Source organism: Pygocentrus nattereri, chromosome 12, assembly GCF_015220715.1.
Source record: "Pygocentrus nattereri isolate fPygNat1 chromosome 12, fPygNat1.pri, whole genome shotgun sequence".
In the NCBI taxonomy this organism is placed as follows: Eukaryota; Metazoa; Chordata; class Actinopteri; order Characiformes; family Serrasalmidae; genus Pygocentrus; species Pygocentrus nattereri.
In genome coordinates, this window is record NC_051222.1 from 40,029,900 (window position 1) to 40,052,182 (window position 22,283).

At 41.2% G+C, this 22,283-nt stretch overlaps 2 protein-coding genes across 2 annotated transcripts in view; one reads left to right on the plus strand and one right to left on the minus strand.

The window, feature by feature from the left end:
• Window positions 1-606: 606 nt before the first annotated feature.
• On the plus strand, window positions 607-10,927 carry LOC108412870 (immunoglobulin superfamily member 10-like). The gene is made up of 5 exons (XM_017685104.2): window positions 607-773; window positions 3,699-3,974; window positions 5,704-6,042; window positions 9,446-9,694; window positions 9,783-10,927. The coding sequence occupies exons 1-5, from the start codon at window positions 707-709 to the stop codon at window positions 9,953-9,955; spliced, it is 1,104 nt and encodes a 367-aa protein (XP_017540593.2). The 5' UTR covers window positions 607-706; the 3' UTR covers window positions 9,956-10,927.
• Window positions 10,928-16,082: 5,155 nt separating this feature from the next.
• LOC108412867 (integrin alpha-M-like) overlaps window positions 16,083-22,283 on the minus strand; it is a 28,274-nt gene continuing 22,073 nt past the window's right edge. The window contains exons 12-17 of the mRNA XM_037543363.1: window positions 21,427-21,624; window positions 18,987-19,117; window positions 18,160-18,314; window positions 17,899-18,065; window positions 16,646-16,768; window positions 16,083-16,314 (exon numbers count right to left, since the gene is read on the minus strand). Coding sequence (XP_037399260.1) covers window positions 16,294-16,314; window positions 16,646-16,768; window positions 17,899-18,065; window positions 18,160-18,314; window positions 18,987-19,117; window positions 21,427-21,624 — 795 coding nt within the window. The 3' untranslated portion in view covers window positions 16,083-16,293. The remainder of the gene's footprint in view (window positions 16,315-16,645; window positions 16,769-17,898; window positions 18,066-18,159; window positions 18,315-18,986; window positions 19,118-21,426; window positions 21,625-22,283) is intronic.

Sequence of the window (22,283 nt, forward strand, 5' to 3'; positions counted from 1 at the left end):
GGTAAGGGGGCTCTTCCTATCGATTGTGCCTGCCTTCAGGGCTGTTACTATTGGTTGTGCCCGTCCTCAGGGCTGTTACTATTGGTTGTGCCCGTCTTCGGGGCCGTTACTATTGGTTGTGCCCGTCTTCGGGGCCGTTACTATTGGTTGTGCCCGTCTTCGGAGCCGTTACTATTGGTTGTGCCCGTCTTCGGGGCCGTTACTATTGGTTGTGCCCGTCTTCGGGGCCGTTACTATTGGTTGTGCCCGTCTTCAGGGCCGTTACTATTGGTTGTGCCTGTCTTCAGGGCTGTTACGGTTGTGCCCGTCTTCAGGGCTGTTACTATTGGTTGTGCCCGTCTTCAGGGCTGTTACTATTGGTTGTGCCCATCTTCAGGGCTGTTACTATTGGTTGTGCCCGTCTTCAGGGCTGTTACTATTGGTTGTGCCCGTCTTCAGGGCTGTTACTATTGGTTGTGCCCGTCTTCAGGGCGGTTACTATTGGTTGTGCCCGTCTTCAGGGCTGTTACTATTGGTTGTGCCCGTCTTCAGGGCTGTTAGTTTTGGCAGGGCCTTAAGCCTTATTTTGGGCCAGTCTTTAGAGGATTTATTCTTGGTTCTGCACATCACACCAGCAAGAGGTGATTTGCATGACTGAAGAAATACTACAAAAACAAAGAGGGAGGAGGCCTTATTTGATGTTAGTCTCTTCTGTAGGTGGTTCAAGATGACGGTGTGTGGTATGTTTATGTTTGTGGTCATGCTGGGAGTGTATGCGGAATACACACACACTGGTGAGTACACATGGAGAGGCTTTGTGTATTTGCGATGGTCCTATAGACAATAAGCTAATTTCCCTTGTTTTCCCTTTTACTGTCGTCATTTCTGATTTGTAGGTCTCTAAACAAGTGAAGAAATTGTGTGGAAAGTGCAGATTGTAAAACTTTTACTCCATACCACATTACGTCTGTGAGTAAATCAGGGGATGTTTTATGATTTGAATGTAATTTTTGTTTGTTTGCATTCATTTTTGCTAACTTAAACATTTTTGAATTACCATTTTAATAAGTCCAAAAACCTGCCTCAGCACTCGGAACAGTTCAAATAAATGAAATATCAATTGAAATATTTTTTTGGAAAAAAGTCTAAATTTCAAATATATTTTTAGTGAAGTTTATATCTGAAATGTGAATGCGGCCATAAAACTGTCCAGCGTTACAGTAACACTTTATTTTGATAGTCCTCTGTAGAATCTCAGCCTGTCTTTGTCAGATTCAATGAAATATCTATCAAAAACAATTTAAAGTATGAAAAATTGTATGAAATGTTACCTTAACCTTAACTTCAACATAACCTACAATCCACCTCGGATTGAAATGAAACATAACCTACAATCCATGTGGATTGAAATGAAAAAAAGACTTGACCTCATTTCAGATCAGCAGATTTGACTGAAATTTGAGTTTAAACCCGTCTCTTTTTAATGCATAAGGTTCCTGTGTGTGGAATGCAGGTTTAACTCCTAATCCAAATGAGTGAAGAGTGATTTGATTGAGATTCTGAATACATTTTCAAACTGAATTGGTGTAAATAGTTTTAACTTTAACAGGAATTTTCAATGTATAAAGGGTTTTACAAAGAATACACATGAGAAAATGACATTTTACTAGTACAAATTAATATTTTACAAGTACGTTTTACTGAATTTGACTTACATTTTTAGTTTTACTGAGTTTGTATTTTTTCATATATATAAAAAATGTGCATTTACATGTGCAAATCAAATTCCTGATATCAAGATTTATATATTTACTTGTGGCACTTTAATTTTCAGATGCATAAATTGAATTGCTGGGATGAAGAAAAAGAGAAAATAAAATATAAATCCATAGAAATTAAAATTTAATTTCATGTTCATTTTTAATTGTAATAGGTCCCAAGTATTACACTTAATTTTTTGGAAAAGGTTATTCCTATAATTATAATAAATTAGGGGGAAAAAATCATGTATTATTATTATTATTATTATTATTATTATTATTATTATTATTATTTAAATAAAAAATGAAGTCTTGCTAAAATATAATTCTAATAATTTATAATGATATTGATATATATTTTCATAAATTCTTTTTGCTGTAAAAATGACAAAAATAATGTTTTTAGTACATTTTTAAAAACATCTTTTCCAAACATTTTACTGTAATTTGCAGCAGCTCCTCCTTACGATTCACGGCTCTATTTCTGAGATGTTTTTCTTTCTATCTTTGTTTTCACATCTTTCGTTTAGTCAGCCCACCTCTTCATGAGTGTTTAGAAGTTATGAGCTCGTTTACATATGGATTCTGATTGGCTCTTGGACACTGGTGAAAACACGGCAGTGTTTAATTCACAGCTGAGGACTTTAATAACAGCTCTTATTTACCATCCTACACGTTTAGCCTGGCGAAGTGTTTCACTGCCCAGGGTTATCAGTCTGGCCCAGACGGTCCTGCTATGGCAAGATATGAGGTTACAGGCTGCAGTTGCATTGCAGTCACATTGCAGTGCAGCCGTCATCTCCCATAATCCAACACTCTACACTGGTTCATTGGCACTTCACTGACTTTGTAGTCGGTGTTTCACAGATCAAAACCAAAAGCCCTGCAGTTTTCTTCACCTTCAGAAACGGTTTAGTGTTTTGTTTTGGAGCTGGGCAGCCTGCTGGAATGTGAAGTCTCATCTTTACAGCTCTTTAATTTACACAGAGCTTCACACCTTCAGATTCAGAGCACATTTACAGGAGCACTGACCACAGCTTGGCCATGATGAGGGCAGATAGTGGAACATTTCTCTGTGGAGAGAAAGCAGTGGGAGGAAAAGAAGCAGATGTTCACACTGTTAGAAATAAAGGTATCATGCAGGTACATGATTCGTTCATCAAGGTACAAACAGTGTAAATGTTCCCTCAAAGCTCCAGCAGTGGGTTTAAGGTCTGATTGTCAACCTTAAATCAGCTTCTCCAGGTGAAAAGTTGATATTTGTTCCTTTTCATTTAAAACAGAGCAGTAGAGTAAAAGCCTGGAGGCGAGGCGGGGTGTGTGGAGTCAGTAGAGCTTAGAACACATCATTTCAGTGGATTATGGTTTAGTTATGTTCCCTGACTAAAGGCACTGAGATGGACCCTTGAGGGTGACCAGAGAGGAACCGACCCAGTGACCGTGTCGTACCTTTTTTCTGAGAGTGCAGGAATGATGTGGAGAGTCAGACTTTCTTTTTTTTGCTATGCTGCTACTAAAGTTCTCCCTGCAAGTGAATCTGGTCACGGTTGCTCGCAGGGACCCCCGTGCCTCAGGCGCCTGGGCACGCAACCATCAAACCTGGATGGTCCAGGTCTGGGTGAAGTCTCTGGACTGTGACTCTGCGACTTTGGAGGCCAGAGATTTAGGCTGAGGCACTGAGAGTACTTCAGAACTTATATTTCCCACAATGCCATGAGACTGTAGGAGATTTGACTGACACACATCCAGGGAGAGAAAGAAACAACAGCACGTTCTACAAGACATTTAACATTTGATTCTTCTGCAGCCAGAAGTACAGAAGTGGGTTAACATGTAGACCTTGATTAAAAAATGTGCTTCAGTACCAACACCAGTCAGGAGCGGCTTTGAAACTGAAAGTGTTTTTTGTGATGCTGGTTGTACACATGACTGTTTTCTGCTTCATTTTTCTGTTAACAGATGTCTGTTCTACACTCACGGTTTCCCATGACTCCCTGCTGGTGGAGTACGGAGAACCTGTTAAAGTGAACTGCTCCATATCATCCAAACCTTCATCACATTTCTTTCTGGGCTGGGAGTCTCAGTTTAATGCTTCCCAAACAGACAGTGAGACCAGTTTGGTGTGGAGGGCGCCCAGTCTGACAGAGTGGGAGGTGAACAGAAGAGAGATGTTCTGTTACCTGTCAGTGCCGAATACAGAACAATGTAAACGGAAGGTCCGTCTGAACCTTTACAGTGAGTACAGTGATCACTAATCAAACTGAGGTCTTTGGTTGGGTCACATGGTGGAGACTCTGGCTGTGGTTATAGTAGCGATTTACTGTTTCCACACCTCATTTTTGTAAATGCAGACAGTTTTTTTTTTTACAAGTATGATTAGGCAGTATTCTTAACTTCACAGCTCCATCAACAAAAGGGACTTTTACACTGGAACATTGTGAATGTTAGTCATCGCCTGCTCTCGTTCAGCCCACACACAGTTTCCCAGCAAAACAATAAATAATTTACTGGTGTTTGTCGTGACTTCAACATTTTCTCTGTGATAACCACTGTTGTCACATTCAAAGTTGTCTACAGTTTCTCAGCAGGAGGTGTGAGGCTGCTCAGAGATCTAGACTGTGATGTTATGAATTTGAGTTCAGAGTTTATCCAGTGGGCAAAGTATAAACTGTTTAATTTAAAAAGCTCTATAATGTTCCTATGATCCACACAGTCGCTCTGACAGACTGTAATACACTACAGGAAGCGTAGGGGGCGATACGGCTTCTACTGTTTCATTTAAAAAGCTCTATAATGTTCATATGATCCACACAGTCGCTCTGACAGACTGTAATACACTACAGGAAGCGTAGGGGGCGATACGGCTTCTACTGTTTCATTTAAAAAGCTCTATAATGTTCATATGATCCACACAGTCGCTCTGACAGACTGTAATACACTACAGGAAGCGTAGGGGGCGATACGGCTTCTACTGTTTCATTTAAAAAGCTCTATAATGTTCATATGATCCACACAGTCGCTCTGACAGACTGTAATACTCTACAGGAAGCGTAGGGGGCGATACGGCTTCTACTGTTTCATTTAAAAAGCTCTATAATGTTCATATGATCCACACAGTCGCTCTGACAGACTGTAATACTCTACAGGAAGCGTAGGGGGCGATACGGCTTCTACTGTTTCATTTAAAAAGCTCTATAATGTTCATATGATCCACACAGTCGCTCTGACAGACTGTAATACACTAGAGGAAGCGTAGGGGGCGATACGGCTTCTACTGTTTCATTTAAAAAGCTCTATAATGTTCATATGATCCACACAGTCGCTCTGACATACTGTAATACACTACAGGAAGCGTAGGGGGCGATACGGCTTCTACTGTTTCATTTAAAAAGCTCTATAATGTTCATATGATCCACACAGTCGCTCTGACAGACTGTAATACACTACAGGAAGCGTAGGGGGCGATACGGCTTCTACTGTTTCATTTAAAAAGCTCTATAATGTTCATATGATCCACACAGTCGCTCTGACAGACTGTAATACACTACAGGAAGCGTAGGGGGCGATACGGCTTCTACTGTTTCATTTAAAAAGCTCTGTAATGTTCATATGATCCACACAGTCGCTCTGACAGACTGTAATACACTACAGGAAGCGTAGGGGGCGATACGGCTTCTACTGTTTCATTTAAAAAGCTCTGTAATGTTCATATGATCCACACAGTCGCTCTGACAGACTGTAATACACTACAGGAAGCGTATGGGGCGATACGGCTTCTACTGTTTCATTTAAAAAGCTCTATAATGTTCATATGATCCACACAGTCGCTCTGACAGACTGTAATACACTACAGGAAGCGTAGGGGGCGATACGGCTTCTACTGTTTCATTTAAAAAGCTCTATAATGTTCATATGATCCTATGGTCATTCTGAATGTTTGTATGTGTTGCCTCTCTCTCTTCAGAGCGTCCAGACAGTGTGAAGATCAGCTCTGAGTCCATTGTGTGGTCAGAAGGTCAGATGATGAAGCTGAAGTGTGAGATTGAGAATGTGGGTCCATTACAGAACCTTAATGTGCAGTGGACCAGAGTGGACCAGAACAACAACACAACAGTGACTGAAATGCCGTATGGAAGTTTCAGAGCTTTTGGAGAGGAGTGTGGCAATGTGACATCCACACTGACTGTCTCGGCCAGCCATGATGAAGATGAAGTCCAGTATCAGTGTGCAGGTCTACTGAAGCTGGAGCAGCTCCAACAACTACAAGTGGGATCATCAGAACCTCTGAAGCTCACAGTGCACTGTGAGTTTATTACACCTAACATACAGTTGGTTTGAGCAGCCTTGGCCAAACTAAATATCCTGTTTATTATTTTGCAGTAAACTATATTTAAAATAATCTTTTTCTGCAACTTTAAAGCACGTCTGCTTTTTTTTGATGAACTAATAACGAGACACTAGTTACTGGCATGTGCAAAAGTTTGGGTACTCTACTAAGTATGCTAGTATTTTTCTTGTTTTGGCTCATAACACAGCTTGCATTTGCTTTTTGTATCCTAAGAGTATTTTTGTTCCTGATTTAAGAATTCTCACTCACTCTTCGTCCCAGAGTGATTCTAATTCTGTGGTATTCCTGCATGCAGAGCATGTTTCATATCTCCCTACAGACCTTCAGTGATGTTCAGGTCAAAGGACTGTGAGGGCCATTCTGAAAGCTTCAGCTTGTCTTTCTTGAAGTAGTTGATGGTGGATACTGAGATGTTGAGATGTGATCACTTTCCCACCTCTTTTCAGCTTTTCAGTCACACTTTTCTCCAGATTTGTAAATATTTAGTGGAATCCATACTAAATCGATTTATACAATGTTTCCTGAGCCATTGGCTGCAACACAACTTCAAAGCATTATAGATCCAGCCATATGGTTATCAGTTAGCACAGTGTTCCTTTCATCAAATGCTGATCCGGTTTTCTCCAAATATACTTTGATGTTGGTGTAGAAGAAAAGATGTGAAACGTCTTTAAATGAATACTATTTTATTAGAACACAGCAGCAGGAGAAAACCATCGCTCAGTGCTAACCCCAACATATTTAGGCTCAGGGTAAGGCCAAGGATACAAATGGGACAAATGTGACCAACTCACAAAAAACCCACCCTCCATGGACACAGTTCACACCAGCAACACAACTGCCTAGTAAGCCACAACTATTTACACTTTCAAAATTTCTCTCTTACCACAGCCTCCCATGAGCCTTCGCACTTGGCCGCTCTGCGTGGCCACACCCGCCCTGCACCCACAACTGCATGAGCCAGTAACGGGATGCTACGGTTTGGTAATTGTGGCCAAATATTTTCATTTCTACATTATCAGTCCACAGCACTTGTTTTCAGTTTTCAAGATGATGCTTTGCTTACTTGAGACTGCTGGTAAGGTTTCCTTCTGAAGAAACAGTAGACAGGACATTCTGAAGAAAAACTACCCATATGATTTCCAGGAGTCAGAATCAACTACAATAGATGGTCCTTAAAAATATTAACAAATCAGAAAAAATCCAGTCAATTACAGTCAAAGTTTATTTATGTAGCAGTTTTTACAACAGGTGTTGTGACCAAGCAGCTTCAAAGAAATGGAAACTCACGGGTCTAAGCCCCCATGAGTGTCACCAGTGGCTCAAACGGGGAACCCATCCTCCTGTAGAAGGTCATCTCAACGAAATCTGGGAACATGAAAGCATTTGAGTGCCCAACTCCTGGAGTTAACCACATCTCTTCATTCACTACAGGATCCTCTGTACCAACAGATCCACAATTTCCATCACAAGGAGGGAGCCAGGAGAACAGGGTTTGCAGAAAGAAGGTTTTTATTGGGTCTGTTTGCACCAAACCTGTCTGACAAAAGTTCTAGTGTACAGGGTTTTATATTTTCTTTCTCCTGCAGTTATCTGTGCATCTGCTAAGGAATCAGTAAATCAGGAAACACAGACCAGTGACATTCTGTTATAAGCCAGGAAAACACATGACAACCTATGTGAGTATCTGTTAGGAACACAGAAAACCAATAGCTGGGGTTGATTTCTGCTGTGTGATCAACGAATGATGAGCTTTGCAATTTAAATCTGAAAGGAATAACTAGATTTAAAGAGTGAAAATAATATATCACAACAAAGTGAACCTTGCACTTCACCCTATTTTTCTTTCCTCACTTATGTCCATCCTTTTCTTAGACTTAATTAATCCCCAGAGCTCTTCCTCAGACTCATGACGATGTACTTTACAGAACAGGTTGGCAAGGTTAGTAATACAGACTCCCTGGGTGCTGTCACTCCTGGGGACACCTGGGGGCTTTTCTCCCTTTTCTTTTCAAACTGACAAAATCAGTCAAAACTGTTCCATCAAGTTCTTTCAATTTTGTGAACACACCACCATCATTGGACTGACCTTAGGAAATGAATGAATCGTCATGCAAGCATAAGGTGACGTGCTGTGACAAGAGAACAAGAACCTCAACAGGGTTGATGGGGACAGTTGCGGGGCAGGGGTAGTCATGGGCTGGAGGTTAGGGAACCAGCCCTGTGATCGAAAGGTCGCTGGTTTGATGCACAGAGCCAACAGTACGTGACTGAGGTGTCCTTGAGCAAGACACCTAACCCCCAACTGCTCTCCGTGCCCTGCGGATAGGGCTGCTCACCGCTCCAGGCGAGTGTGCTCATTGCCCCCTAGTGTGTTTATGTGTTCATTAATGTGTATGTGGTGTTTAGTGGTCAAATGTGGAGGTGAAATTTCCCCATTATGAGACTCATAAGGAATCTAAATTAACAGCTTAAATGGGATTTGAACTTCTTCAAGAAAGCCCAGCAAAGATTATATATATATATATATATATATATATATATATACGGTTGAAAAAGTAGTAAATAGGAGTATTAATAGAATAAAGATCATACAAAACATTGACCTCAATTACCACTGTTTACAACACTGACTCAGACACTGAAAAGAAAAACTTGGGCGGATTGTGAGCAAGATGACCGGCTCAGATCCCCCATCAGTTCATTAAGAAAATGTGTTGATTGGCTGGACATCTCATACCTATTTGGATTAATGAAATGGTTCAGTTAGTTGCTAGTTAGGGTCAGAGATGCAATTTTCTTATATAAAAGGCTTTTTATCCGCAAAGAGTTGTTAAAAAGTCACACACACACACACATTTTCTAAGCCGCTTCTCCCTCAGGGTCGCGGGTGGGTACTGGAGCCTATCCCAGCAGTCCTTGGACGCAAGGCAGGATACACCCTGGACAGGTTACCAGTCTATCGCAGGGCAGATGTTAAAAAGTCACTAAACTTGAAAACAAAACAGTTAAACTGATATATTTCCTATTTTCCCCTCACTATATTTCATGTGATGAAGCACAGCTTCTGTTTAGCACTTCTTATTCGCTGTATGGAATCGTTACACACCTAGAAGTAACATGCAAAGCTCAGACTTTACAAGTCAAAGTCAGAATTCTAAAGTGTATAAAGGCAATCTTACTGCAGAAAGGACCAAATGAGTCCAGGACCTCAGAAACAGCATCGCTGCTGTAAACATGTCTGTATAATCTATGACTACAACTAATCCGTCAGAGATTTCTGCAGCACTGTTTCATCTGAACCCCTGTTTAAAACACATGAATACTGTCCCACAGTGTTCTCTCTGTTTCTCATCAGACAAACCCACCATCACACAACTTTCCAGTGGTACTATATCGCTAACTCAGGGTGATGAGCTGGTTCTGAACTGTTCAGCTCATGGTAACCCCAGTCCTCAGTATTTCTGGAACTTACCTGGAAACAAGAACCTCACAACCTCCTTCATCTTCATCAACAGTGTCAAGTCAGATGATCAGGGTCAGTACATCTGCACTGCCTACAACGATGAAGGCTCTGATTCAGTGACTGTGGTGGTTAACGTTGCAGGTGAGTGTGAAGATCATGTAAAGGCTGTATGTGTAGATCTGATCTGAGAAAGTGAAGCTGATGTTCTGTTCTTGTGTGTCTTCATCAGTGGACTACAAGCTGATCATCATCGCTGTCTGTGCTGCGGTTGCCATGGTCTTGCTGGCCAAATTATTCTGCATTTGCTGCCGACAAGCCCACACGGGCAACTACATTCTGAAGAACCTGACATCTCATAGACACGATGCCATTATAGCCTTAAGTCACATGGACCAGCTGTAGCTAATGCTATACATTCATGCTGTGTTTATGAGCTTCCTCTGAAACTGTAGAGCTTCCTACTGTTGAAACTTTGTCTTCCTGTTGAAACTTTGTCTTTTCCGAAATTCTCTAAAGCTGCTTTGTGAGAACATCCATTGTAAAAAGCGCTATACAAATAAATTTGATTTGATTTGATTTGATTTGATCCTACTATGAAAAATGAGCACTGTAAAAAAGGGCACTTCAGCTGCTGTGGGTGTACAAAAGGCTCTCAAAAACCTTTTTTGTCATATTTAAGGAGGTGTTTGCTTACATGCAACATTTATTTTAACCAAATTTTTGGCTTAAACCTGCAGTTTTTGGACAAATTGCAAGTTTAAGAAAGTCCCATTCTGCATTGAGCAAAACAGTCACACATTTTAATTTGTCTGAAATGTTAAAATGTGACAGAACTTCTGTCTGGGGTGCCGCTGTGCGCAGGGATGGGGCAGCAGCTTTAAGTAGCTGATAGCTATAGCCGCATAGCGCCTGCAATTTTCTTTGTAGCTATTACGATAATTTTCAGTACAGTTTCGCTACAGGCGCAAAATCTGAACCACAGAACGTGCCCGTTCACTGGGCTGGTGGCGACTGCAGTAATGACTGAGCCGTGGGCAGTTTGAGCAAGCGGGCACCCCTAACTAGCAGGCTTAGCTCAGGGGATGTAACTGAGATGTTAAGAAGAGCCGTTTTGTCCTTTCAACAAAAGTCAAACCACCTTGGGAGGCACAACGTTTTAGGTCCGTTTTATCATCATGGCTGTAAGTGTGTCTCAGTATGTGCTGATGTTCTAGTACAGGCTAACAAAATAAACAAAAACGCAGACTTTGCTCTGCTTTTACCTTCAGCTCAGCTACAGCCTCTTTTCTTGCACCTCAGTCAGGAAACTTCTCCACAAAAGTAGAGTTCCTTGTAAAATGTCTCTCAATGTTCAACTTTTTAAGAGCTTCTCATTTGGCAGCTTCTTGTTCGAATTGTCCCAGTCCACCTTAAATGGTGCCTGAGGCGCGAGAATGTACTGCTGTGCCATTTAAGGTGGAATGGGACAATTCGAACGAGAAGCTGCCAAATGAGAAACTGACTAAAGCTTGAACTTAGTGTTTGACAGTTTCTGGTTGCAGGTTAAATGAATAAAGAAACCAACTAATGTGCTTATAAACACAAATAAGTCCATTTGTCTCCAGATTATCGCTGTTCATCTTAAATCTTTCTCTTTGCCTTTCTGTTAGCTACGAATCAGACCAGGTTGTCTGCGTCGCTGTGTGACCAGCATGTGTGCTAGTCTTCAGCATTAAAGGGTGCTGAATTAGCAGTTATGCATTAACTCTGGCGATTAAGACCATTCATTGTGGCATTCAACGTTGGTAGAACTTTGTGGTATAATGATCAGTAGAGCTTTATTTTACAGCAAAGGAGAACAATTTTATTTTCAGGCCAGTTATATCGTCACCTGTTGGCGACCCCTGGTGTAGCTCAAGTGGAAAACACATTTTCATAGCAGACTATTACTAATAGAGCCAGCGTCACTGAGGGGAATTCTGAGGCTAAAGTGTCGCTGAAGTTTAACAAAGGACTGAATGTTGTGTCTGTACACACGTTACTGAAATGTTTAAAATGGAGCAGTTGTATTTCAACAGTTGATAAAATTTTGCACTAAATTGTTTGGATTGTTTTCAGTTATTTTTGTTTAATTTTGTTAGGAAAAACCTGGAATGATTGATTTTGACCTCTACTTAGTCTAAATTTTTGTTGGATATCAGACCTTCGGTCATGTAAGTTTGATTGTTGGTTCCATTTGTGTGATATTTTTGTATATTTGCCACTTTTCAGTTGTTTCTCTCTCTGGCTCAGGATTAAATGCAGTGTCTTGTTCACATTTTCAGTTAAACTTTTTTGGTGTGGAGATAAACAAACATTCTGACAGCCGTGCTTTGAAAGTAGCTACAAATGATCTAACTACTAATTTCTCAGTAGCTCTCCCAGCCCTGACTGTGTGTCACAGATTCTGCAGTGTTCCCCTGTGTGTGCCTCTTTCTGCCACTGTATCATAGCCAAGTGCTTCTCTGCTATATCCTTCAGTTTTGTTTTGGTCCTTGTCTCCGCCTTGTTCCTGCCCTGTTCCCGCTGTCCCACCTGTGTCTGGTTCCATTCTCCTGCTCTCAGGTGTTCCTCGTTGTGTCTGGTGTGTATCTAGCCCTTTGTTTCAGACCTGGTCTTACATCTACTCTGCGTCTGGTTTCCCCCTTTATGATTCTTGTGTAGAAGTCATGTAGTATGATCTTTTGTTTTACTACATTGTTGTCAATAAAATCAGCCTGCACCTACATCCAGCCTCACAACTCACTAAATTCGACGCAGTAATGAAGTTGGAGAAGGTGGAAACATTTTGGTGTGGAATTTTCTTTCTCGGAAGTCAGACACTTCCCAGTTTCTGTTTGAGTGTTAATTCAGCCACTTTGTTTACGGTTAGAACCAGTACTTCTCCACACCATGTCAGGGATGCAGGTGGTGGGGTGGCTGACAGGGCTGCAGCCCTGATTTCAGGACTGCAACTGTTAAGAATTATTAAACATCCTGGGATTATAAAAACCCGTTTGACCCATTTGAGCTCATTTTAGAGCTGAGCTGCAGTAGGTCGCGCCTCATTATTGTGCTGTATGATGCATTCTGTTTGAGGTAAATTAGAATAAAAATAAAGTCAAATCATTCCTCAGGTCATATCACATATACGCTGCGTAAACCTTTACCACCCCAACTTAAAACAGCCTCCCTCCTCCCTGCATCATCAGTCAGTTTGCATGACATTACTTAACATTAATATTTTATATTTAATAAATATTCCTCAAATGTTTCTTCTGTTTTGAGACATTGTTTACCATTTATCTCAGAAATCATTCCTACAATAGAGTTGTTTTTATTTTATTTTAAGTATATTATTTAAAAAAATAAATGGGGCAAGATCATTGACACTCCTAAAGAATACTTGAAGAAAAAAAAAAAAAACATTTGTGTCAACAAAAAGAGACCAAATGAGGGCGACATTCACACCCGGAGATCCTCAGAAAATAAAATGAGTGAATTCATTGGGTTTCCATACTCAGTAATTAAACTTCCCAAATTCTGGAATCTGCTGTCCTGTTGGTGGCTGGTAGGAGTGGCTGGGGTCACTCAAGGCTATTTGCACAAACTAAACAACTTCATTTTCTTTTCATTCATTTCTTCTAAAATGTTAAACTGATTATCTTTCTGAACAACTTTTAGGCCCTGTGTCATCTAACATCTGACCACCCAATTAAAAATCAGCTGCCAGCTTCAGTGGGGAGTTTATCAGCTTTTGTTGGTCAACAGCTCAGGTTGACCCTCCATCCTTCAAGACTTGTGAAAGACAAGCACCAAGACTCTTCTCTGTGGAGCCCAGGTGTTGGAACAAACTCTGAGATAGTCGTCCAGACGGGCCTCCAGTTGGGCAAAGTGAGAAGAGACCATGTGAAGGTCAATGGGTCAAGTTGGTTAAACACATAGGCCTGCACGTCTTCACTGTCCAAAAAAAAAAAAACACTCAATTGTTGTCAATTTATATTAAATAAATAAAAAATGTTCCAGAAAGGTTTAGAAAAGCTTTGCTTTCTTCTGTAGGACAGCAGTGGTGTTTATGCTGGTTTTGCTGAAAGAAAAATTAAATAATTAAAAACACCCTGTGCTGCATTTTCTGTAGGTTTCTTTGCGTTTTTTCACTTTTTATAAACATTCACAACCTGAGAACCAAATCTGTCTGCCTGAACCTGCAATTTACTTTGCTTGGTTTGAGGCCAATGAACCACATCACTGTTTTTAGTGGAGGTCATCAGCCTGTCCCAAAGTCCAGGCTCATGGTTTGTGCAGAGATATTTACAAATTTAGCAGAAGTGCGCTAGCAATCATTAAACCGCCTTGTCGTCTCAGTGCTTGACGACTGCAACTCGTTCCTGGCTGATCTTCCTATGTGGATCATGAGGGTCAGAATGCAGCAGCACGACTTGTCATCACATTTGAACATTGAGGTTCACTCGCTGGCTTCCTGTAGCTACAACAATGGACCAGCCGCTCCCTACCAGGTGGCACCGGTCAAAACTCAAGCCCTTCAAGCTTGAAGTACAGCTCGGCTTCCACACCATCTTCAAACACCAAATGAAGATCTCTCTCTTTGTGAAGCACTGATCTAGTAGATATGGGAATGCATTGCGTTACAATACGTCTTATTTCTATATCTTTATTTCCAGGTTTTCTGACCTCGTTTGTTCAATCTCCAAATACCTTTTTGTGCCAAATCCTACAGAACAACATTTATTACTAGAGTTACCCTGATATTCCAGCTCTTCTCAGAGTCGACGTGTTGTATCAAAATATGGAGCACATTATTATTTGGATGAACAAATTCTTCTACAATTAAATAAGAACAAAACAGTTCATTCAGCTTAGCAACTAAGAGAAAAGACATCATGTCAGATCATCACTGCTGGCTATGTGGCCCACCACTGTGGTGTCATCTGTGAACTTCAGAACCTTCAGAGCTGGTCCAACAGATGCAGCTGTTGGTGTAGAGACTGAAGAGAGGGAGTGCAAGCACACAACCTTGTGGTACACCAGTACTGAGGGTCTGGGGGTCTGATGTGTGTTTTCCTAGCCTCACCTGCCATCTCTCATTTTTCAGGATGTCCCTGAGCCACAAGCAGATGGGATCTGGCACCGACAGCTGGGACAGTTTGACGTGCAGCAGATCTGCCATTATAGCATTGAATGTCAAGCTGAAGTCCACAAACAAAACTCTAGTGTAGGTTCCAGGTCTGTTGAGATGCTGTAGCATGAAGTGCAGGGCCAAGTGGACAAAAAGTCTGAAGTTTGTCCTTTGAATGTTCAAATCTGCAGAAGAACTCATTCAAGTCGTTGGTAAGCTAGAGGGCTTTGTATGAGAGGCTCTGCCCCCTGATGCAACTTTATTTATTCTTAATACTAGAAGTAAGCCAGCACCTTGTGATCCAAGTAGGTATGATGTTCTATAATAAGAGAAAAGTTCACTCAGGTACTGAGGGGCTGTTTAAAGCTTTATATGTCAGTAAAATAATTTTATACCAATTGCTGAATTTAATTGGCAACCAGTGCAGATTTGATAAAACTGGGCTCATATGGTCAAACTTTCTGGTTCTTGTGAGGACTTGTGAGGGCTTCAGTGTTCTGGACTAGCTGATAGTCTCTAACTGAGAAACTATTACGGTGAAGCATTAAATTTGTTTCTAGTTGCTTTTGGACCAAGCAGAACCTCTTTATTCCAAGTTGCATAGGAGAAAGTTAGTTGATACCCACTCTTTTATACATCTTTTATACAGTCTTCAAACATGCCAAGTTGACGCTCATCATCTGGTTTGGTTGATGTGTGTGTGTGTGTGTGTGTGTGTATATATATATATATATATATATATATATATATATATATATATAAAAATTGCCTCATCAGCATGGCAGCAGAAATTGATGCTATCTTTACTGATAATAGTACCCACTGGTAGCACATAATATAAATAGAAGTCCTAAAACAGACCCTTGTGGAACACCGTACTTTATTTTTGTAACAGATAATTTGCTATTTACATTAACAAACCGATAGTGATCAGTGAGGTAAGATCTGAACCAGGAAAGAACTATTCCTATGACTCCTGTGTTTTTCTAGACCATTTAGTAAGATAGACCACTCTGTCATATCAAATGCTGCACTAAGATCAAGCAGATCAAAAACAGCTGGATCATGGTAAGAGGGGAAAATCTGAAATAGTGTATAACTGTCTGACAAAACTGCTTTTAAAAATGCTTGGTTGCTGCACACCGCAGCACTCACTCATCATCTAAGCCACTTATCCTTCTGGGTTGGGGGGATACTTGAGTGCATCCCAGCGCTTACCTACGGAAAGCAGGAAACACCCTGGACAGGTCTCCAGTCCATTACAGGGCAACCAGACATACACAAACATTTAACTGCTCTTTGTAGCCAAAAATTGTATCCGTTATGTGATGGATGTGCACATCGGAGAACACTTTAGAGCCAGGGGGGATAATGGAAACAGAAAGATGAGCAGAATTTCTCATGTAACATGCACATATCTCGCATGGTTTATTTCTATAACTCAAAATTAGAAGCCAAAACAAATTTATTTGAGGCTTAGAGCTCCTCGAATTCAGATAAATGCCTGGATTCATCAGGCGTGTCACTACAGTCAGACATCTCTGCATCCACAACCAGCTATGCGGTGTTCCTTACAAGGTCTAGATCCACCACACAGCTCAGATTCCTATTGTCTTTGGAAGGGAACCTGGAAGCACAAGAGTAAACAGGCCATAGACAGATTATATACATATTTTAAAATGTTCTACTATTCTACTATCAGCCCTTTGTGTGACTGATTCTACTAGATGCCCAACAGATTGATACTGACTCTCCCAGGTAGTCACTTTGAAGACTGAAGCTAGAATCAGTAAAAGACACTTAATTTCACAAGAATGTCTATTTACAGGAAAAATCTCAAACTCACTGAAATCTCAATTGGAACCCTCATTTTCCTACATGCATCAATAATTGGCCAAACTTCTCTAATGTCTAGATTGATGGTAACTTGGTTTCATAGATTAACAAACTTGGCTCACCTCCACATAAGTTTCTGTTCTGCTGTCAATGTTAAGAACAGCATTGGAGCTGCTTGGCTGCTGCTCAACCTGGGAGAAGTTCAGCCAGATCAACACAGGTGACGAGGTGTCCTTCACACACTTCTGAAACAGGAAGGTAATGTGACAAAGATCATGGAGAGAGAAGTTGAGCAATACATTACACAAGGGATGTTAGGCCTCTTGTACTGAAAAGGTGCTGTTGTCTGAGGATGAAATGTAGATGCTGTGGTTCAATCAGGAGTGCCCAACCCTGGTGCTGGACCAGACCCCCAGTTAAATCCCAGAATCCTTTCAAGATGCTCTAAGAGATTAGTTTGTTGGAAACACGAGGGATTACAGACTCTAGAAAGAGCGAAACTGGAAAGAGTGGCACAGACAAATAGGTGTTTGTGGAGATCAAACATAGAACCTCAGTTTGATTGCTCCTGCAGTCCTATCCATTTCACAGCAGCAGGGCATTTTGCTAAACTTTGCAGTGCAAGAACAGCTAATGTAGACCAGAAATATGAGATGCTGTTGGCCAGGTCTGAGAACATCAAGGAAACTCCAGCCTTTACTAGCACCAAACACAAATGTTACAGAAGAGAGAGCCAAGCTCAAGAGATCTTAGGTATACTTTGAGTGGACGCAGGTCTGGCATTGAGGTGTAGATAATGGGCATTAAGGTTCCCTTTCTGTTAAAAATGGGATCATTGATCATCAAATGGTTAATTACTGAAGAAAAGTCAGCAAAATGGTCATGACCTTCTGAAAGTTCTTAAATGTTCACCTCCAAGTCTGATAACAGCCTTTCAGTATCACATTTAACATTAAACAAGAAAGTTTTGGAAAAATACATGTGAAATCTCAGTTGTAAAAGACCATGCATCCTATAAAAAGAGAATTTTATTCTTGCCCTACTTACACATAAAATATAAATTAAACTGGTGTCAACCTGATGCGTCATCAGGAAATTGGCTTTTATAAGGTTTTACAAAAGCGATGACGGTCTCTGCTTTAGTGGTACTTTTAAGTTCTAGGGACTGGAATTGTACATTCAGGTTCTGCGTTCATACTTCCAGCAGCTCTGATTTTGCAGGAGGAAGCATGAGCAAGCCTTCAGCCTCCCAGATTGGTAGCATCATGTGACGGGGCGATATAGTGGGTGAAACCAGATATGACTGATACAGGTGTGCTAGGGAGGGTAGGGATCAGCTTTGGGAACTCCTGGGTTAGATACGATTTCAACACACCTCCATGTAGAGCCCTTGGGTGTAGCAGGAATGATGCGAGTCCAGTAGCACAGAATTAAGGAGATTCCTGGATTGATTGCTTGTTGGCTGGAAAAACGCGCTACTCCACGGTTTTTCAGACTCAACACTGAGCTCAAATGATACATTCAGACCACGACTCACTGCTCCTAAGAGGAAGAGTGATAGTTCATGAGTGAACAAGACACAATAAGGGAGAACTGCTGGTGTGTTTTTTCACTGTTTAACTACAGGCTAGCATACCTGTACTGTGGGTGTCCTCTTTCACACTGAAGCAGATACTGAGAGTAGCAACAGGTACTGGGAGATCAGTTTTTACCAGGCAGTCAAAGTTGTCCAGACTGATTTCAGAGGGGGAGAAACTGAGGTTTGCAGAAACAGACAGAACTGGTCGAGCCCTGAAAGAATCAGAGTAATCGATCATAAAATTGTAAAGGGATGGCTAGGAGGCAGACCTGCTCCCTTATGTTTCACCTATTTGTATCTTTCGTACGGCTTGGAGCCGGCTGTGGCTTAAAGCCTTCCTTTGGGTTTTTAAGCAGTTTTGATGCAATTTCTCTTTTTTACATCCTTTTCTGTTTAAACACCCACCTGGACTAAATACCACACCAGTCACCCCTCAATAAAGACATGACAAAGTGCTGCTATTTGCCACTGCCTTAAGTAGAGGAGTCCACAGGTATGTAAGGTTAGGCCTAATCAGCCCAAAGGCTTCTGGCAATTGGAGTTCCCTGAATTTATGGCACCTCATCGCTGTCACCCTCTGCTGGAGGCCGGCAGCACAGACAACATACATAGTTGCTTGCCTTGCAACTTAGTTGGCTGTCTAAATGACCTTTTTCCCCAGCGTAGGAAAAAGTTACACTGATTGAGATCTGTGTTTGTCTGTAGATTGTCACCATTTCTTTGTACATTAATTTGCCACACAGTAGTCCTAGTTTTTGTGAGACATGATCAACATGATCTGCATAAATTATTTGATTATTTTATTGCATTAAAGTTATGTGGTTGGTTCACTTGCTGGTTGCTTAAAAGTTCAAATAGCTATTTTGTTGAGTAGTTGTTCTTACTTAAACAGCATTACTGTCCCTCGTGCTCCCACGACAATGCCTGTAAGTCCACCTCCATCCATGTTCATGACACCATCGATCGCCACACCAAAGTGCTGCAGCTGCTCAGAAATCATCCGAGCCAGGATTCGCTACAAATACAAACAGTTTAACATCACCAACTGCCACACACATTGATACAGATTAACCTCAAAATCGGTGATTATACCTTTAAAAATAAGTGATGAGTGTGATAATTTTATTTAACACTTCATTGCACTACATCTAACTACACAAGAATAGAACAGGATTTAGAACCATTTGTCTCTGTGTTTTGCACACTGTGGAATTAGACCTCCACATTTAACCCATCCATGCAGCGAAACACCCACATGCACACTAGTGAACACACATACTAGGGGGCAGTGAGCACACTTGCCCAGAGCAGTGGGCAGCCCTATCCACGGTGCCCAGGGAGCAATTGGGGGTTAGGTGCCTTGCTCAAGGACACTTTGATCATGGATTGTCAGCCGAGGGGATCAAACTGGCAACTTTCCGGTCACAAGGCTGGTTCCCTAACCTCCAGCCCACAACTGCCCCTGAATATGCTAATTTAATAATAGTATTAATAAAAGATTAGTAGCGTAATTACAAGTATTAATGTACTAATTAGCTTTCTTTGTAATTAAATATGCATGTGGTTGGTGCACTGTAAAGCTTATTACTGTCACACAGTTTGTCACGGTATTGAACCTGCCATAAAATACTGTCATTTCGCCCAGTTGCAGGTTAAATGGGCATAAGCTAGTATCCTCATAAGATGCATAATTTTACCTGCATACTTCAAGATTCTCCAGTCCTCCACACACTACTATTTATTCACACTCTCTCATCTCTATAATTCTCTGCTCTTTCTCTACAGCTACTATTCCACAGTTACTAACATCCAGTAATCTCACCCCCTGTCCACTGAACCATGTCCTAACCATGAAGATCTATTTCCCTTCATGACATTCATCATTAACTGTTATCTGAAATCAGTTCTTATACCATCTGTCTACGAGATTGCATTCATCCTGAAATAGCCTGCACCGGACCTTTGATGATAAGTTCTAAATGACTCCATTTTGTCCTCAATAATTAAATGTGTTGTCTTTTTTCACCCACAACAAGATCCAGGATTACAACCAATCCGGCTTTAAACTGGCACAGAGATGGCTCTCATGGTAGCTACTGAGAAGCTCCTACCTACTAAGTGGCCCTTATTAGTCCCACAACTAGGAAATTTCATCTACACATTTTAACCCATCTGTGCAGTGAAACACCATATACGCACTAGTGAACACAGACACTAGGGGGCAGTGAGCACACTTGCCTGGAGTGGTGGGCAGCACTATCCACAGCACTCAGGGAGCAGTTGGTGGTTAGCTGCTTTGCTCAAGGGCACTTCACTTATGTACTGTCAGTTCGGGGGATCAAACTGGCAACCTTCTGGTCACAAGGCTGGTTCACTAACCTCCAGCCCATCATCAGAGCTGAAGATGACCTCCCTGCAGTCATTGATCCTCATCAGCCTTAAAAGCACTTGCTCAACATAGTAGTGGATTGAGGTGCTCAAAAGAGAAGTTGTGGAGAAGATCCACAGACATTTCTTGCAAACTCTCCACCGGTGTCCCACAAGGCTCCAAATTTGGTCCAGTTCTCTTTTGCCTCTTGCCCTCTTGCCGATGTTATCATGATGTTATCATGATATTCCAATCAGGAATCTCATCCTCTTCTTCACACATTCAGAGACCTTTTTGTAAGTATATTGGCATTTCTAGGAGATGAATGCACAGGAATTCCAGCCCAGCACCTAAAGCATAATCCCAGCAGCACTGAACTGCTATACATGCAGAGAAATATATGCCCTTGTCGCAGTCTTATTAACTGTTTTGAGAACTACTTGAAAATGTAATTCTGGATGAATTTTCATTCTCAGCATTTACAAAGCAAACTCATGGATGTGTATCCTCTACAACATCTGGAGTGTTTGAACAAGGAAACTTGACATCTTAAAACTTGCATACTGCAGCTGGGTCCGGGCTCATCTTTCTGTCTGGACCATGATGTCCTTCCAAATCAACAATAATTTAGCAAAACTAATTGTGCCCAAGTCCTCTATTCTTTCTCTTATGCTGTGTTCCCCACATGGATTTCCTTTAGCTTCTACTTAAATACAAAGGAAAATAGGACTAGTCCTTCCACTGAAAGCAAGAGTAAAATGCATTGTTCTTGAACCATTTGACCCAAAAGTAACTTCTCCTGGCTTGCCAAACAGTTAAATCTCTTACTTTCTTTAAATGCAGACTAATTATCTATTTCTTCCCATAAATACTTGTCTGGAGGTACAGTGGTCTTGTTGTGTTTTTATTGTAGTTTAGGGTTGTATGCTGTGTTATGTTGAGGTTTTAGGATGTACCTGGCTGTAATGGGGACGTACACCCTGTGTCCGGTTCCCAAGGTAGATGTAGATGGCTCCTCTGCCATCGTCCTCCAGTGGAGCTCCAACAGCTATATCCTGCAGCTCATCTCCATTCAGATCTGATACAGATGTTACAGTTGCTGCAAACTGGCCCTGAACACAGTCAGCCACCTCCAGGGCCTTCACTAACACCATCTACAGACAGAGAAACATAATGGGACCCACATAATTGGTAGTTTTACTAGATGCTACTACTGATAGAACTACTAGTTAAAGGTTGTCAAGATGACAAAGGAAGCCTTTAGGGACTGGATGGCCTGGAGGACTCACAACTCAGCAGACAGGTAGTGATGGGCAAAGCCTCGAAAAGTTTGCTCTAGTAACCTGATTAATATCAGACCAGTAATACCAGTCTGCAATGACCACACCTTTGGTCTAAAACTAGGACTGCTTAACATAAGATCCCTTACATCTAAAGCCATTATTGTAAATGAAATCATTACAGATCACGATTTCGATGCTCTGTGCTTCACAGAAACGTGGATTAGACCCAATGAGTACCTTAGTCTAAATTAAGCCACGACCACAGGCTACAGCTATGCACATGCCTTCGTTTAAGCAGCCAGGGTGGAGGTATAGCAACCATCCATTCTAAAGCTTTAGGCATGAGCCAGAAAGTAGGATATACATTCTCTTCTTTTTAAGTTCTTTTACTTAATATACTTGATCCAGGAACAAATAAAAATTTATTTTTATTAATTACAATTTACAGGCCACCCGGTCAATATTCTCAGTTCTTACAAGAATTCTCTGAGTTTCTAGCAGACTTAATGATGTTTTTAAGTAAAATAATA

What these genes read in the sequence shown, in the direction of transcription:
- LOC108412870 (XM_017685104.2), top strand. Translation starts at nt 707, where the DNA reads ATGACGGTGTGTGGTATGTTTATGTTTGTGGTCATGCTGGGAGTGTAT. An exon ending in TGCGGAATACACACACACTG is followed by an intron (nt 774 to 3,698) that starts GTGAGTACACAT and finishes TTCTGTTAACAG; the next exon opens with ATGTCTGTTCTACACTCACG. An exon ending in TCTGAAGCTCACAGTGCACT is followed by an intron (nt 6,043 to 9,445) that starts GTGAGTTTATTA and finishes GTTTCTCATCAG; the next exon opens with ACAAACCCACCATCACACAA.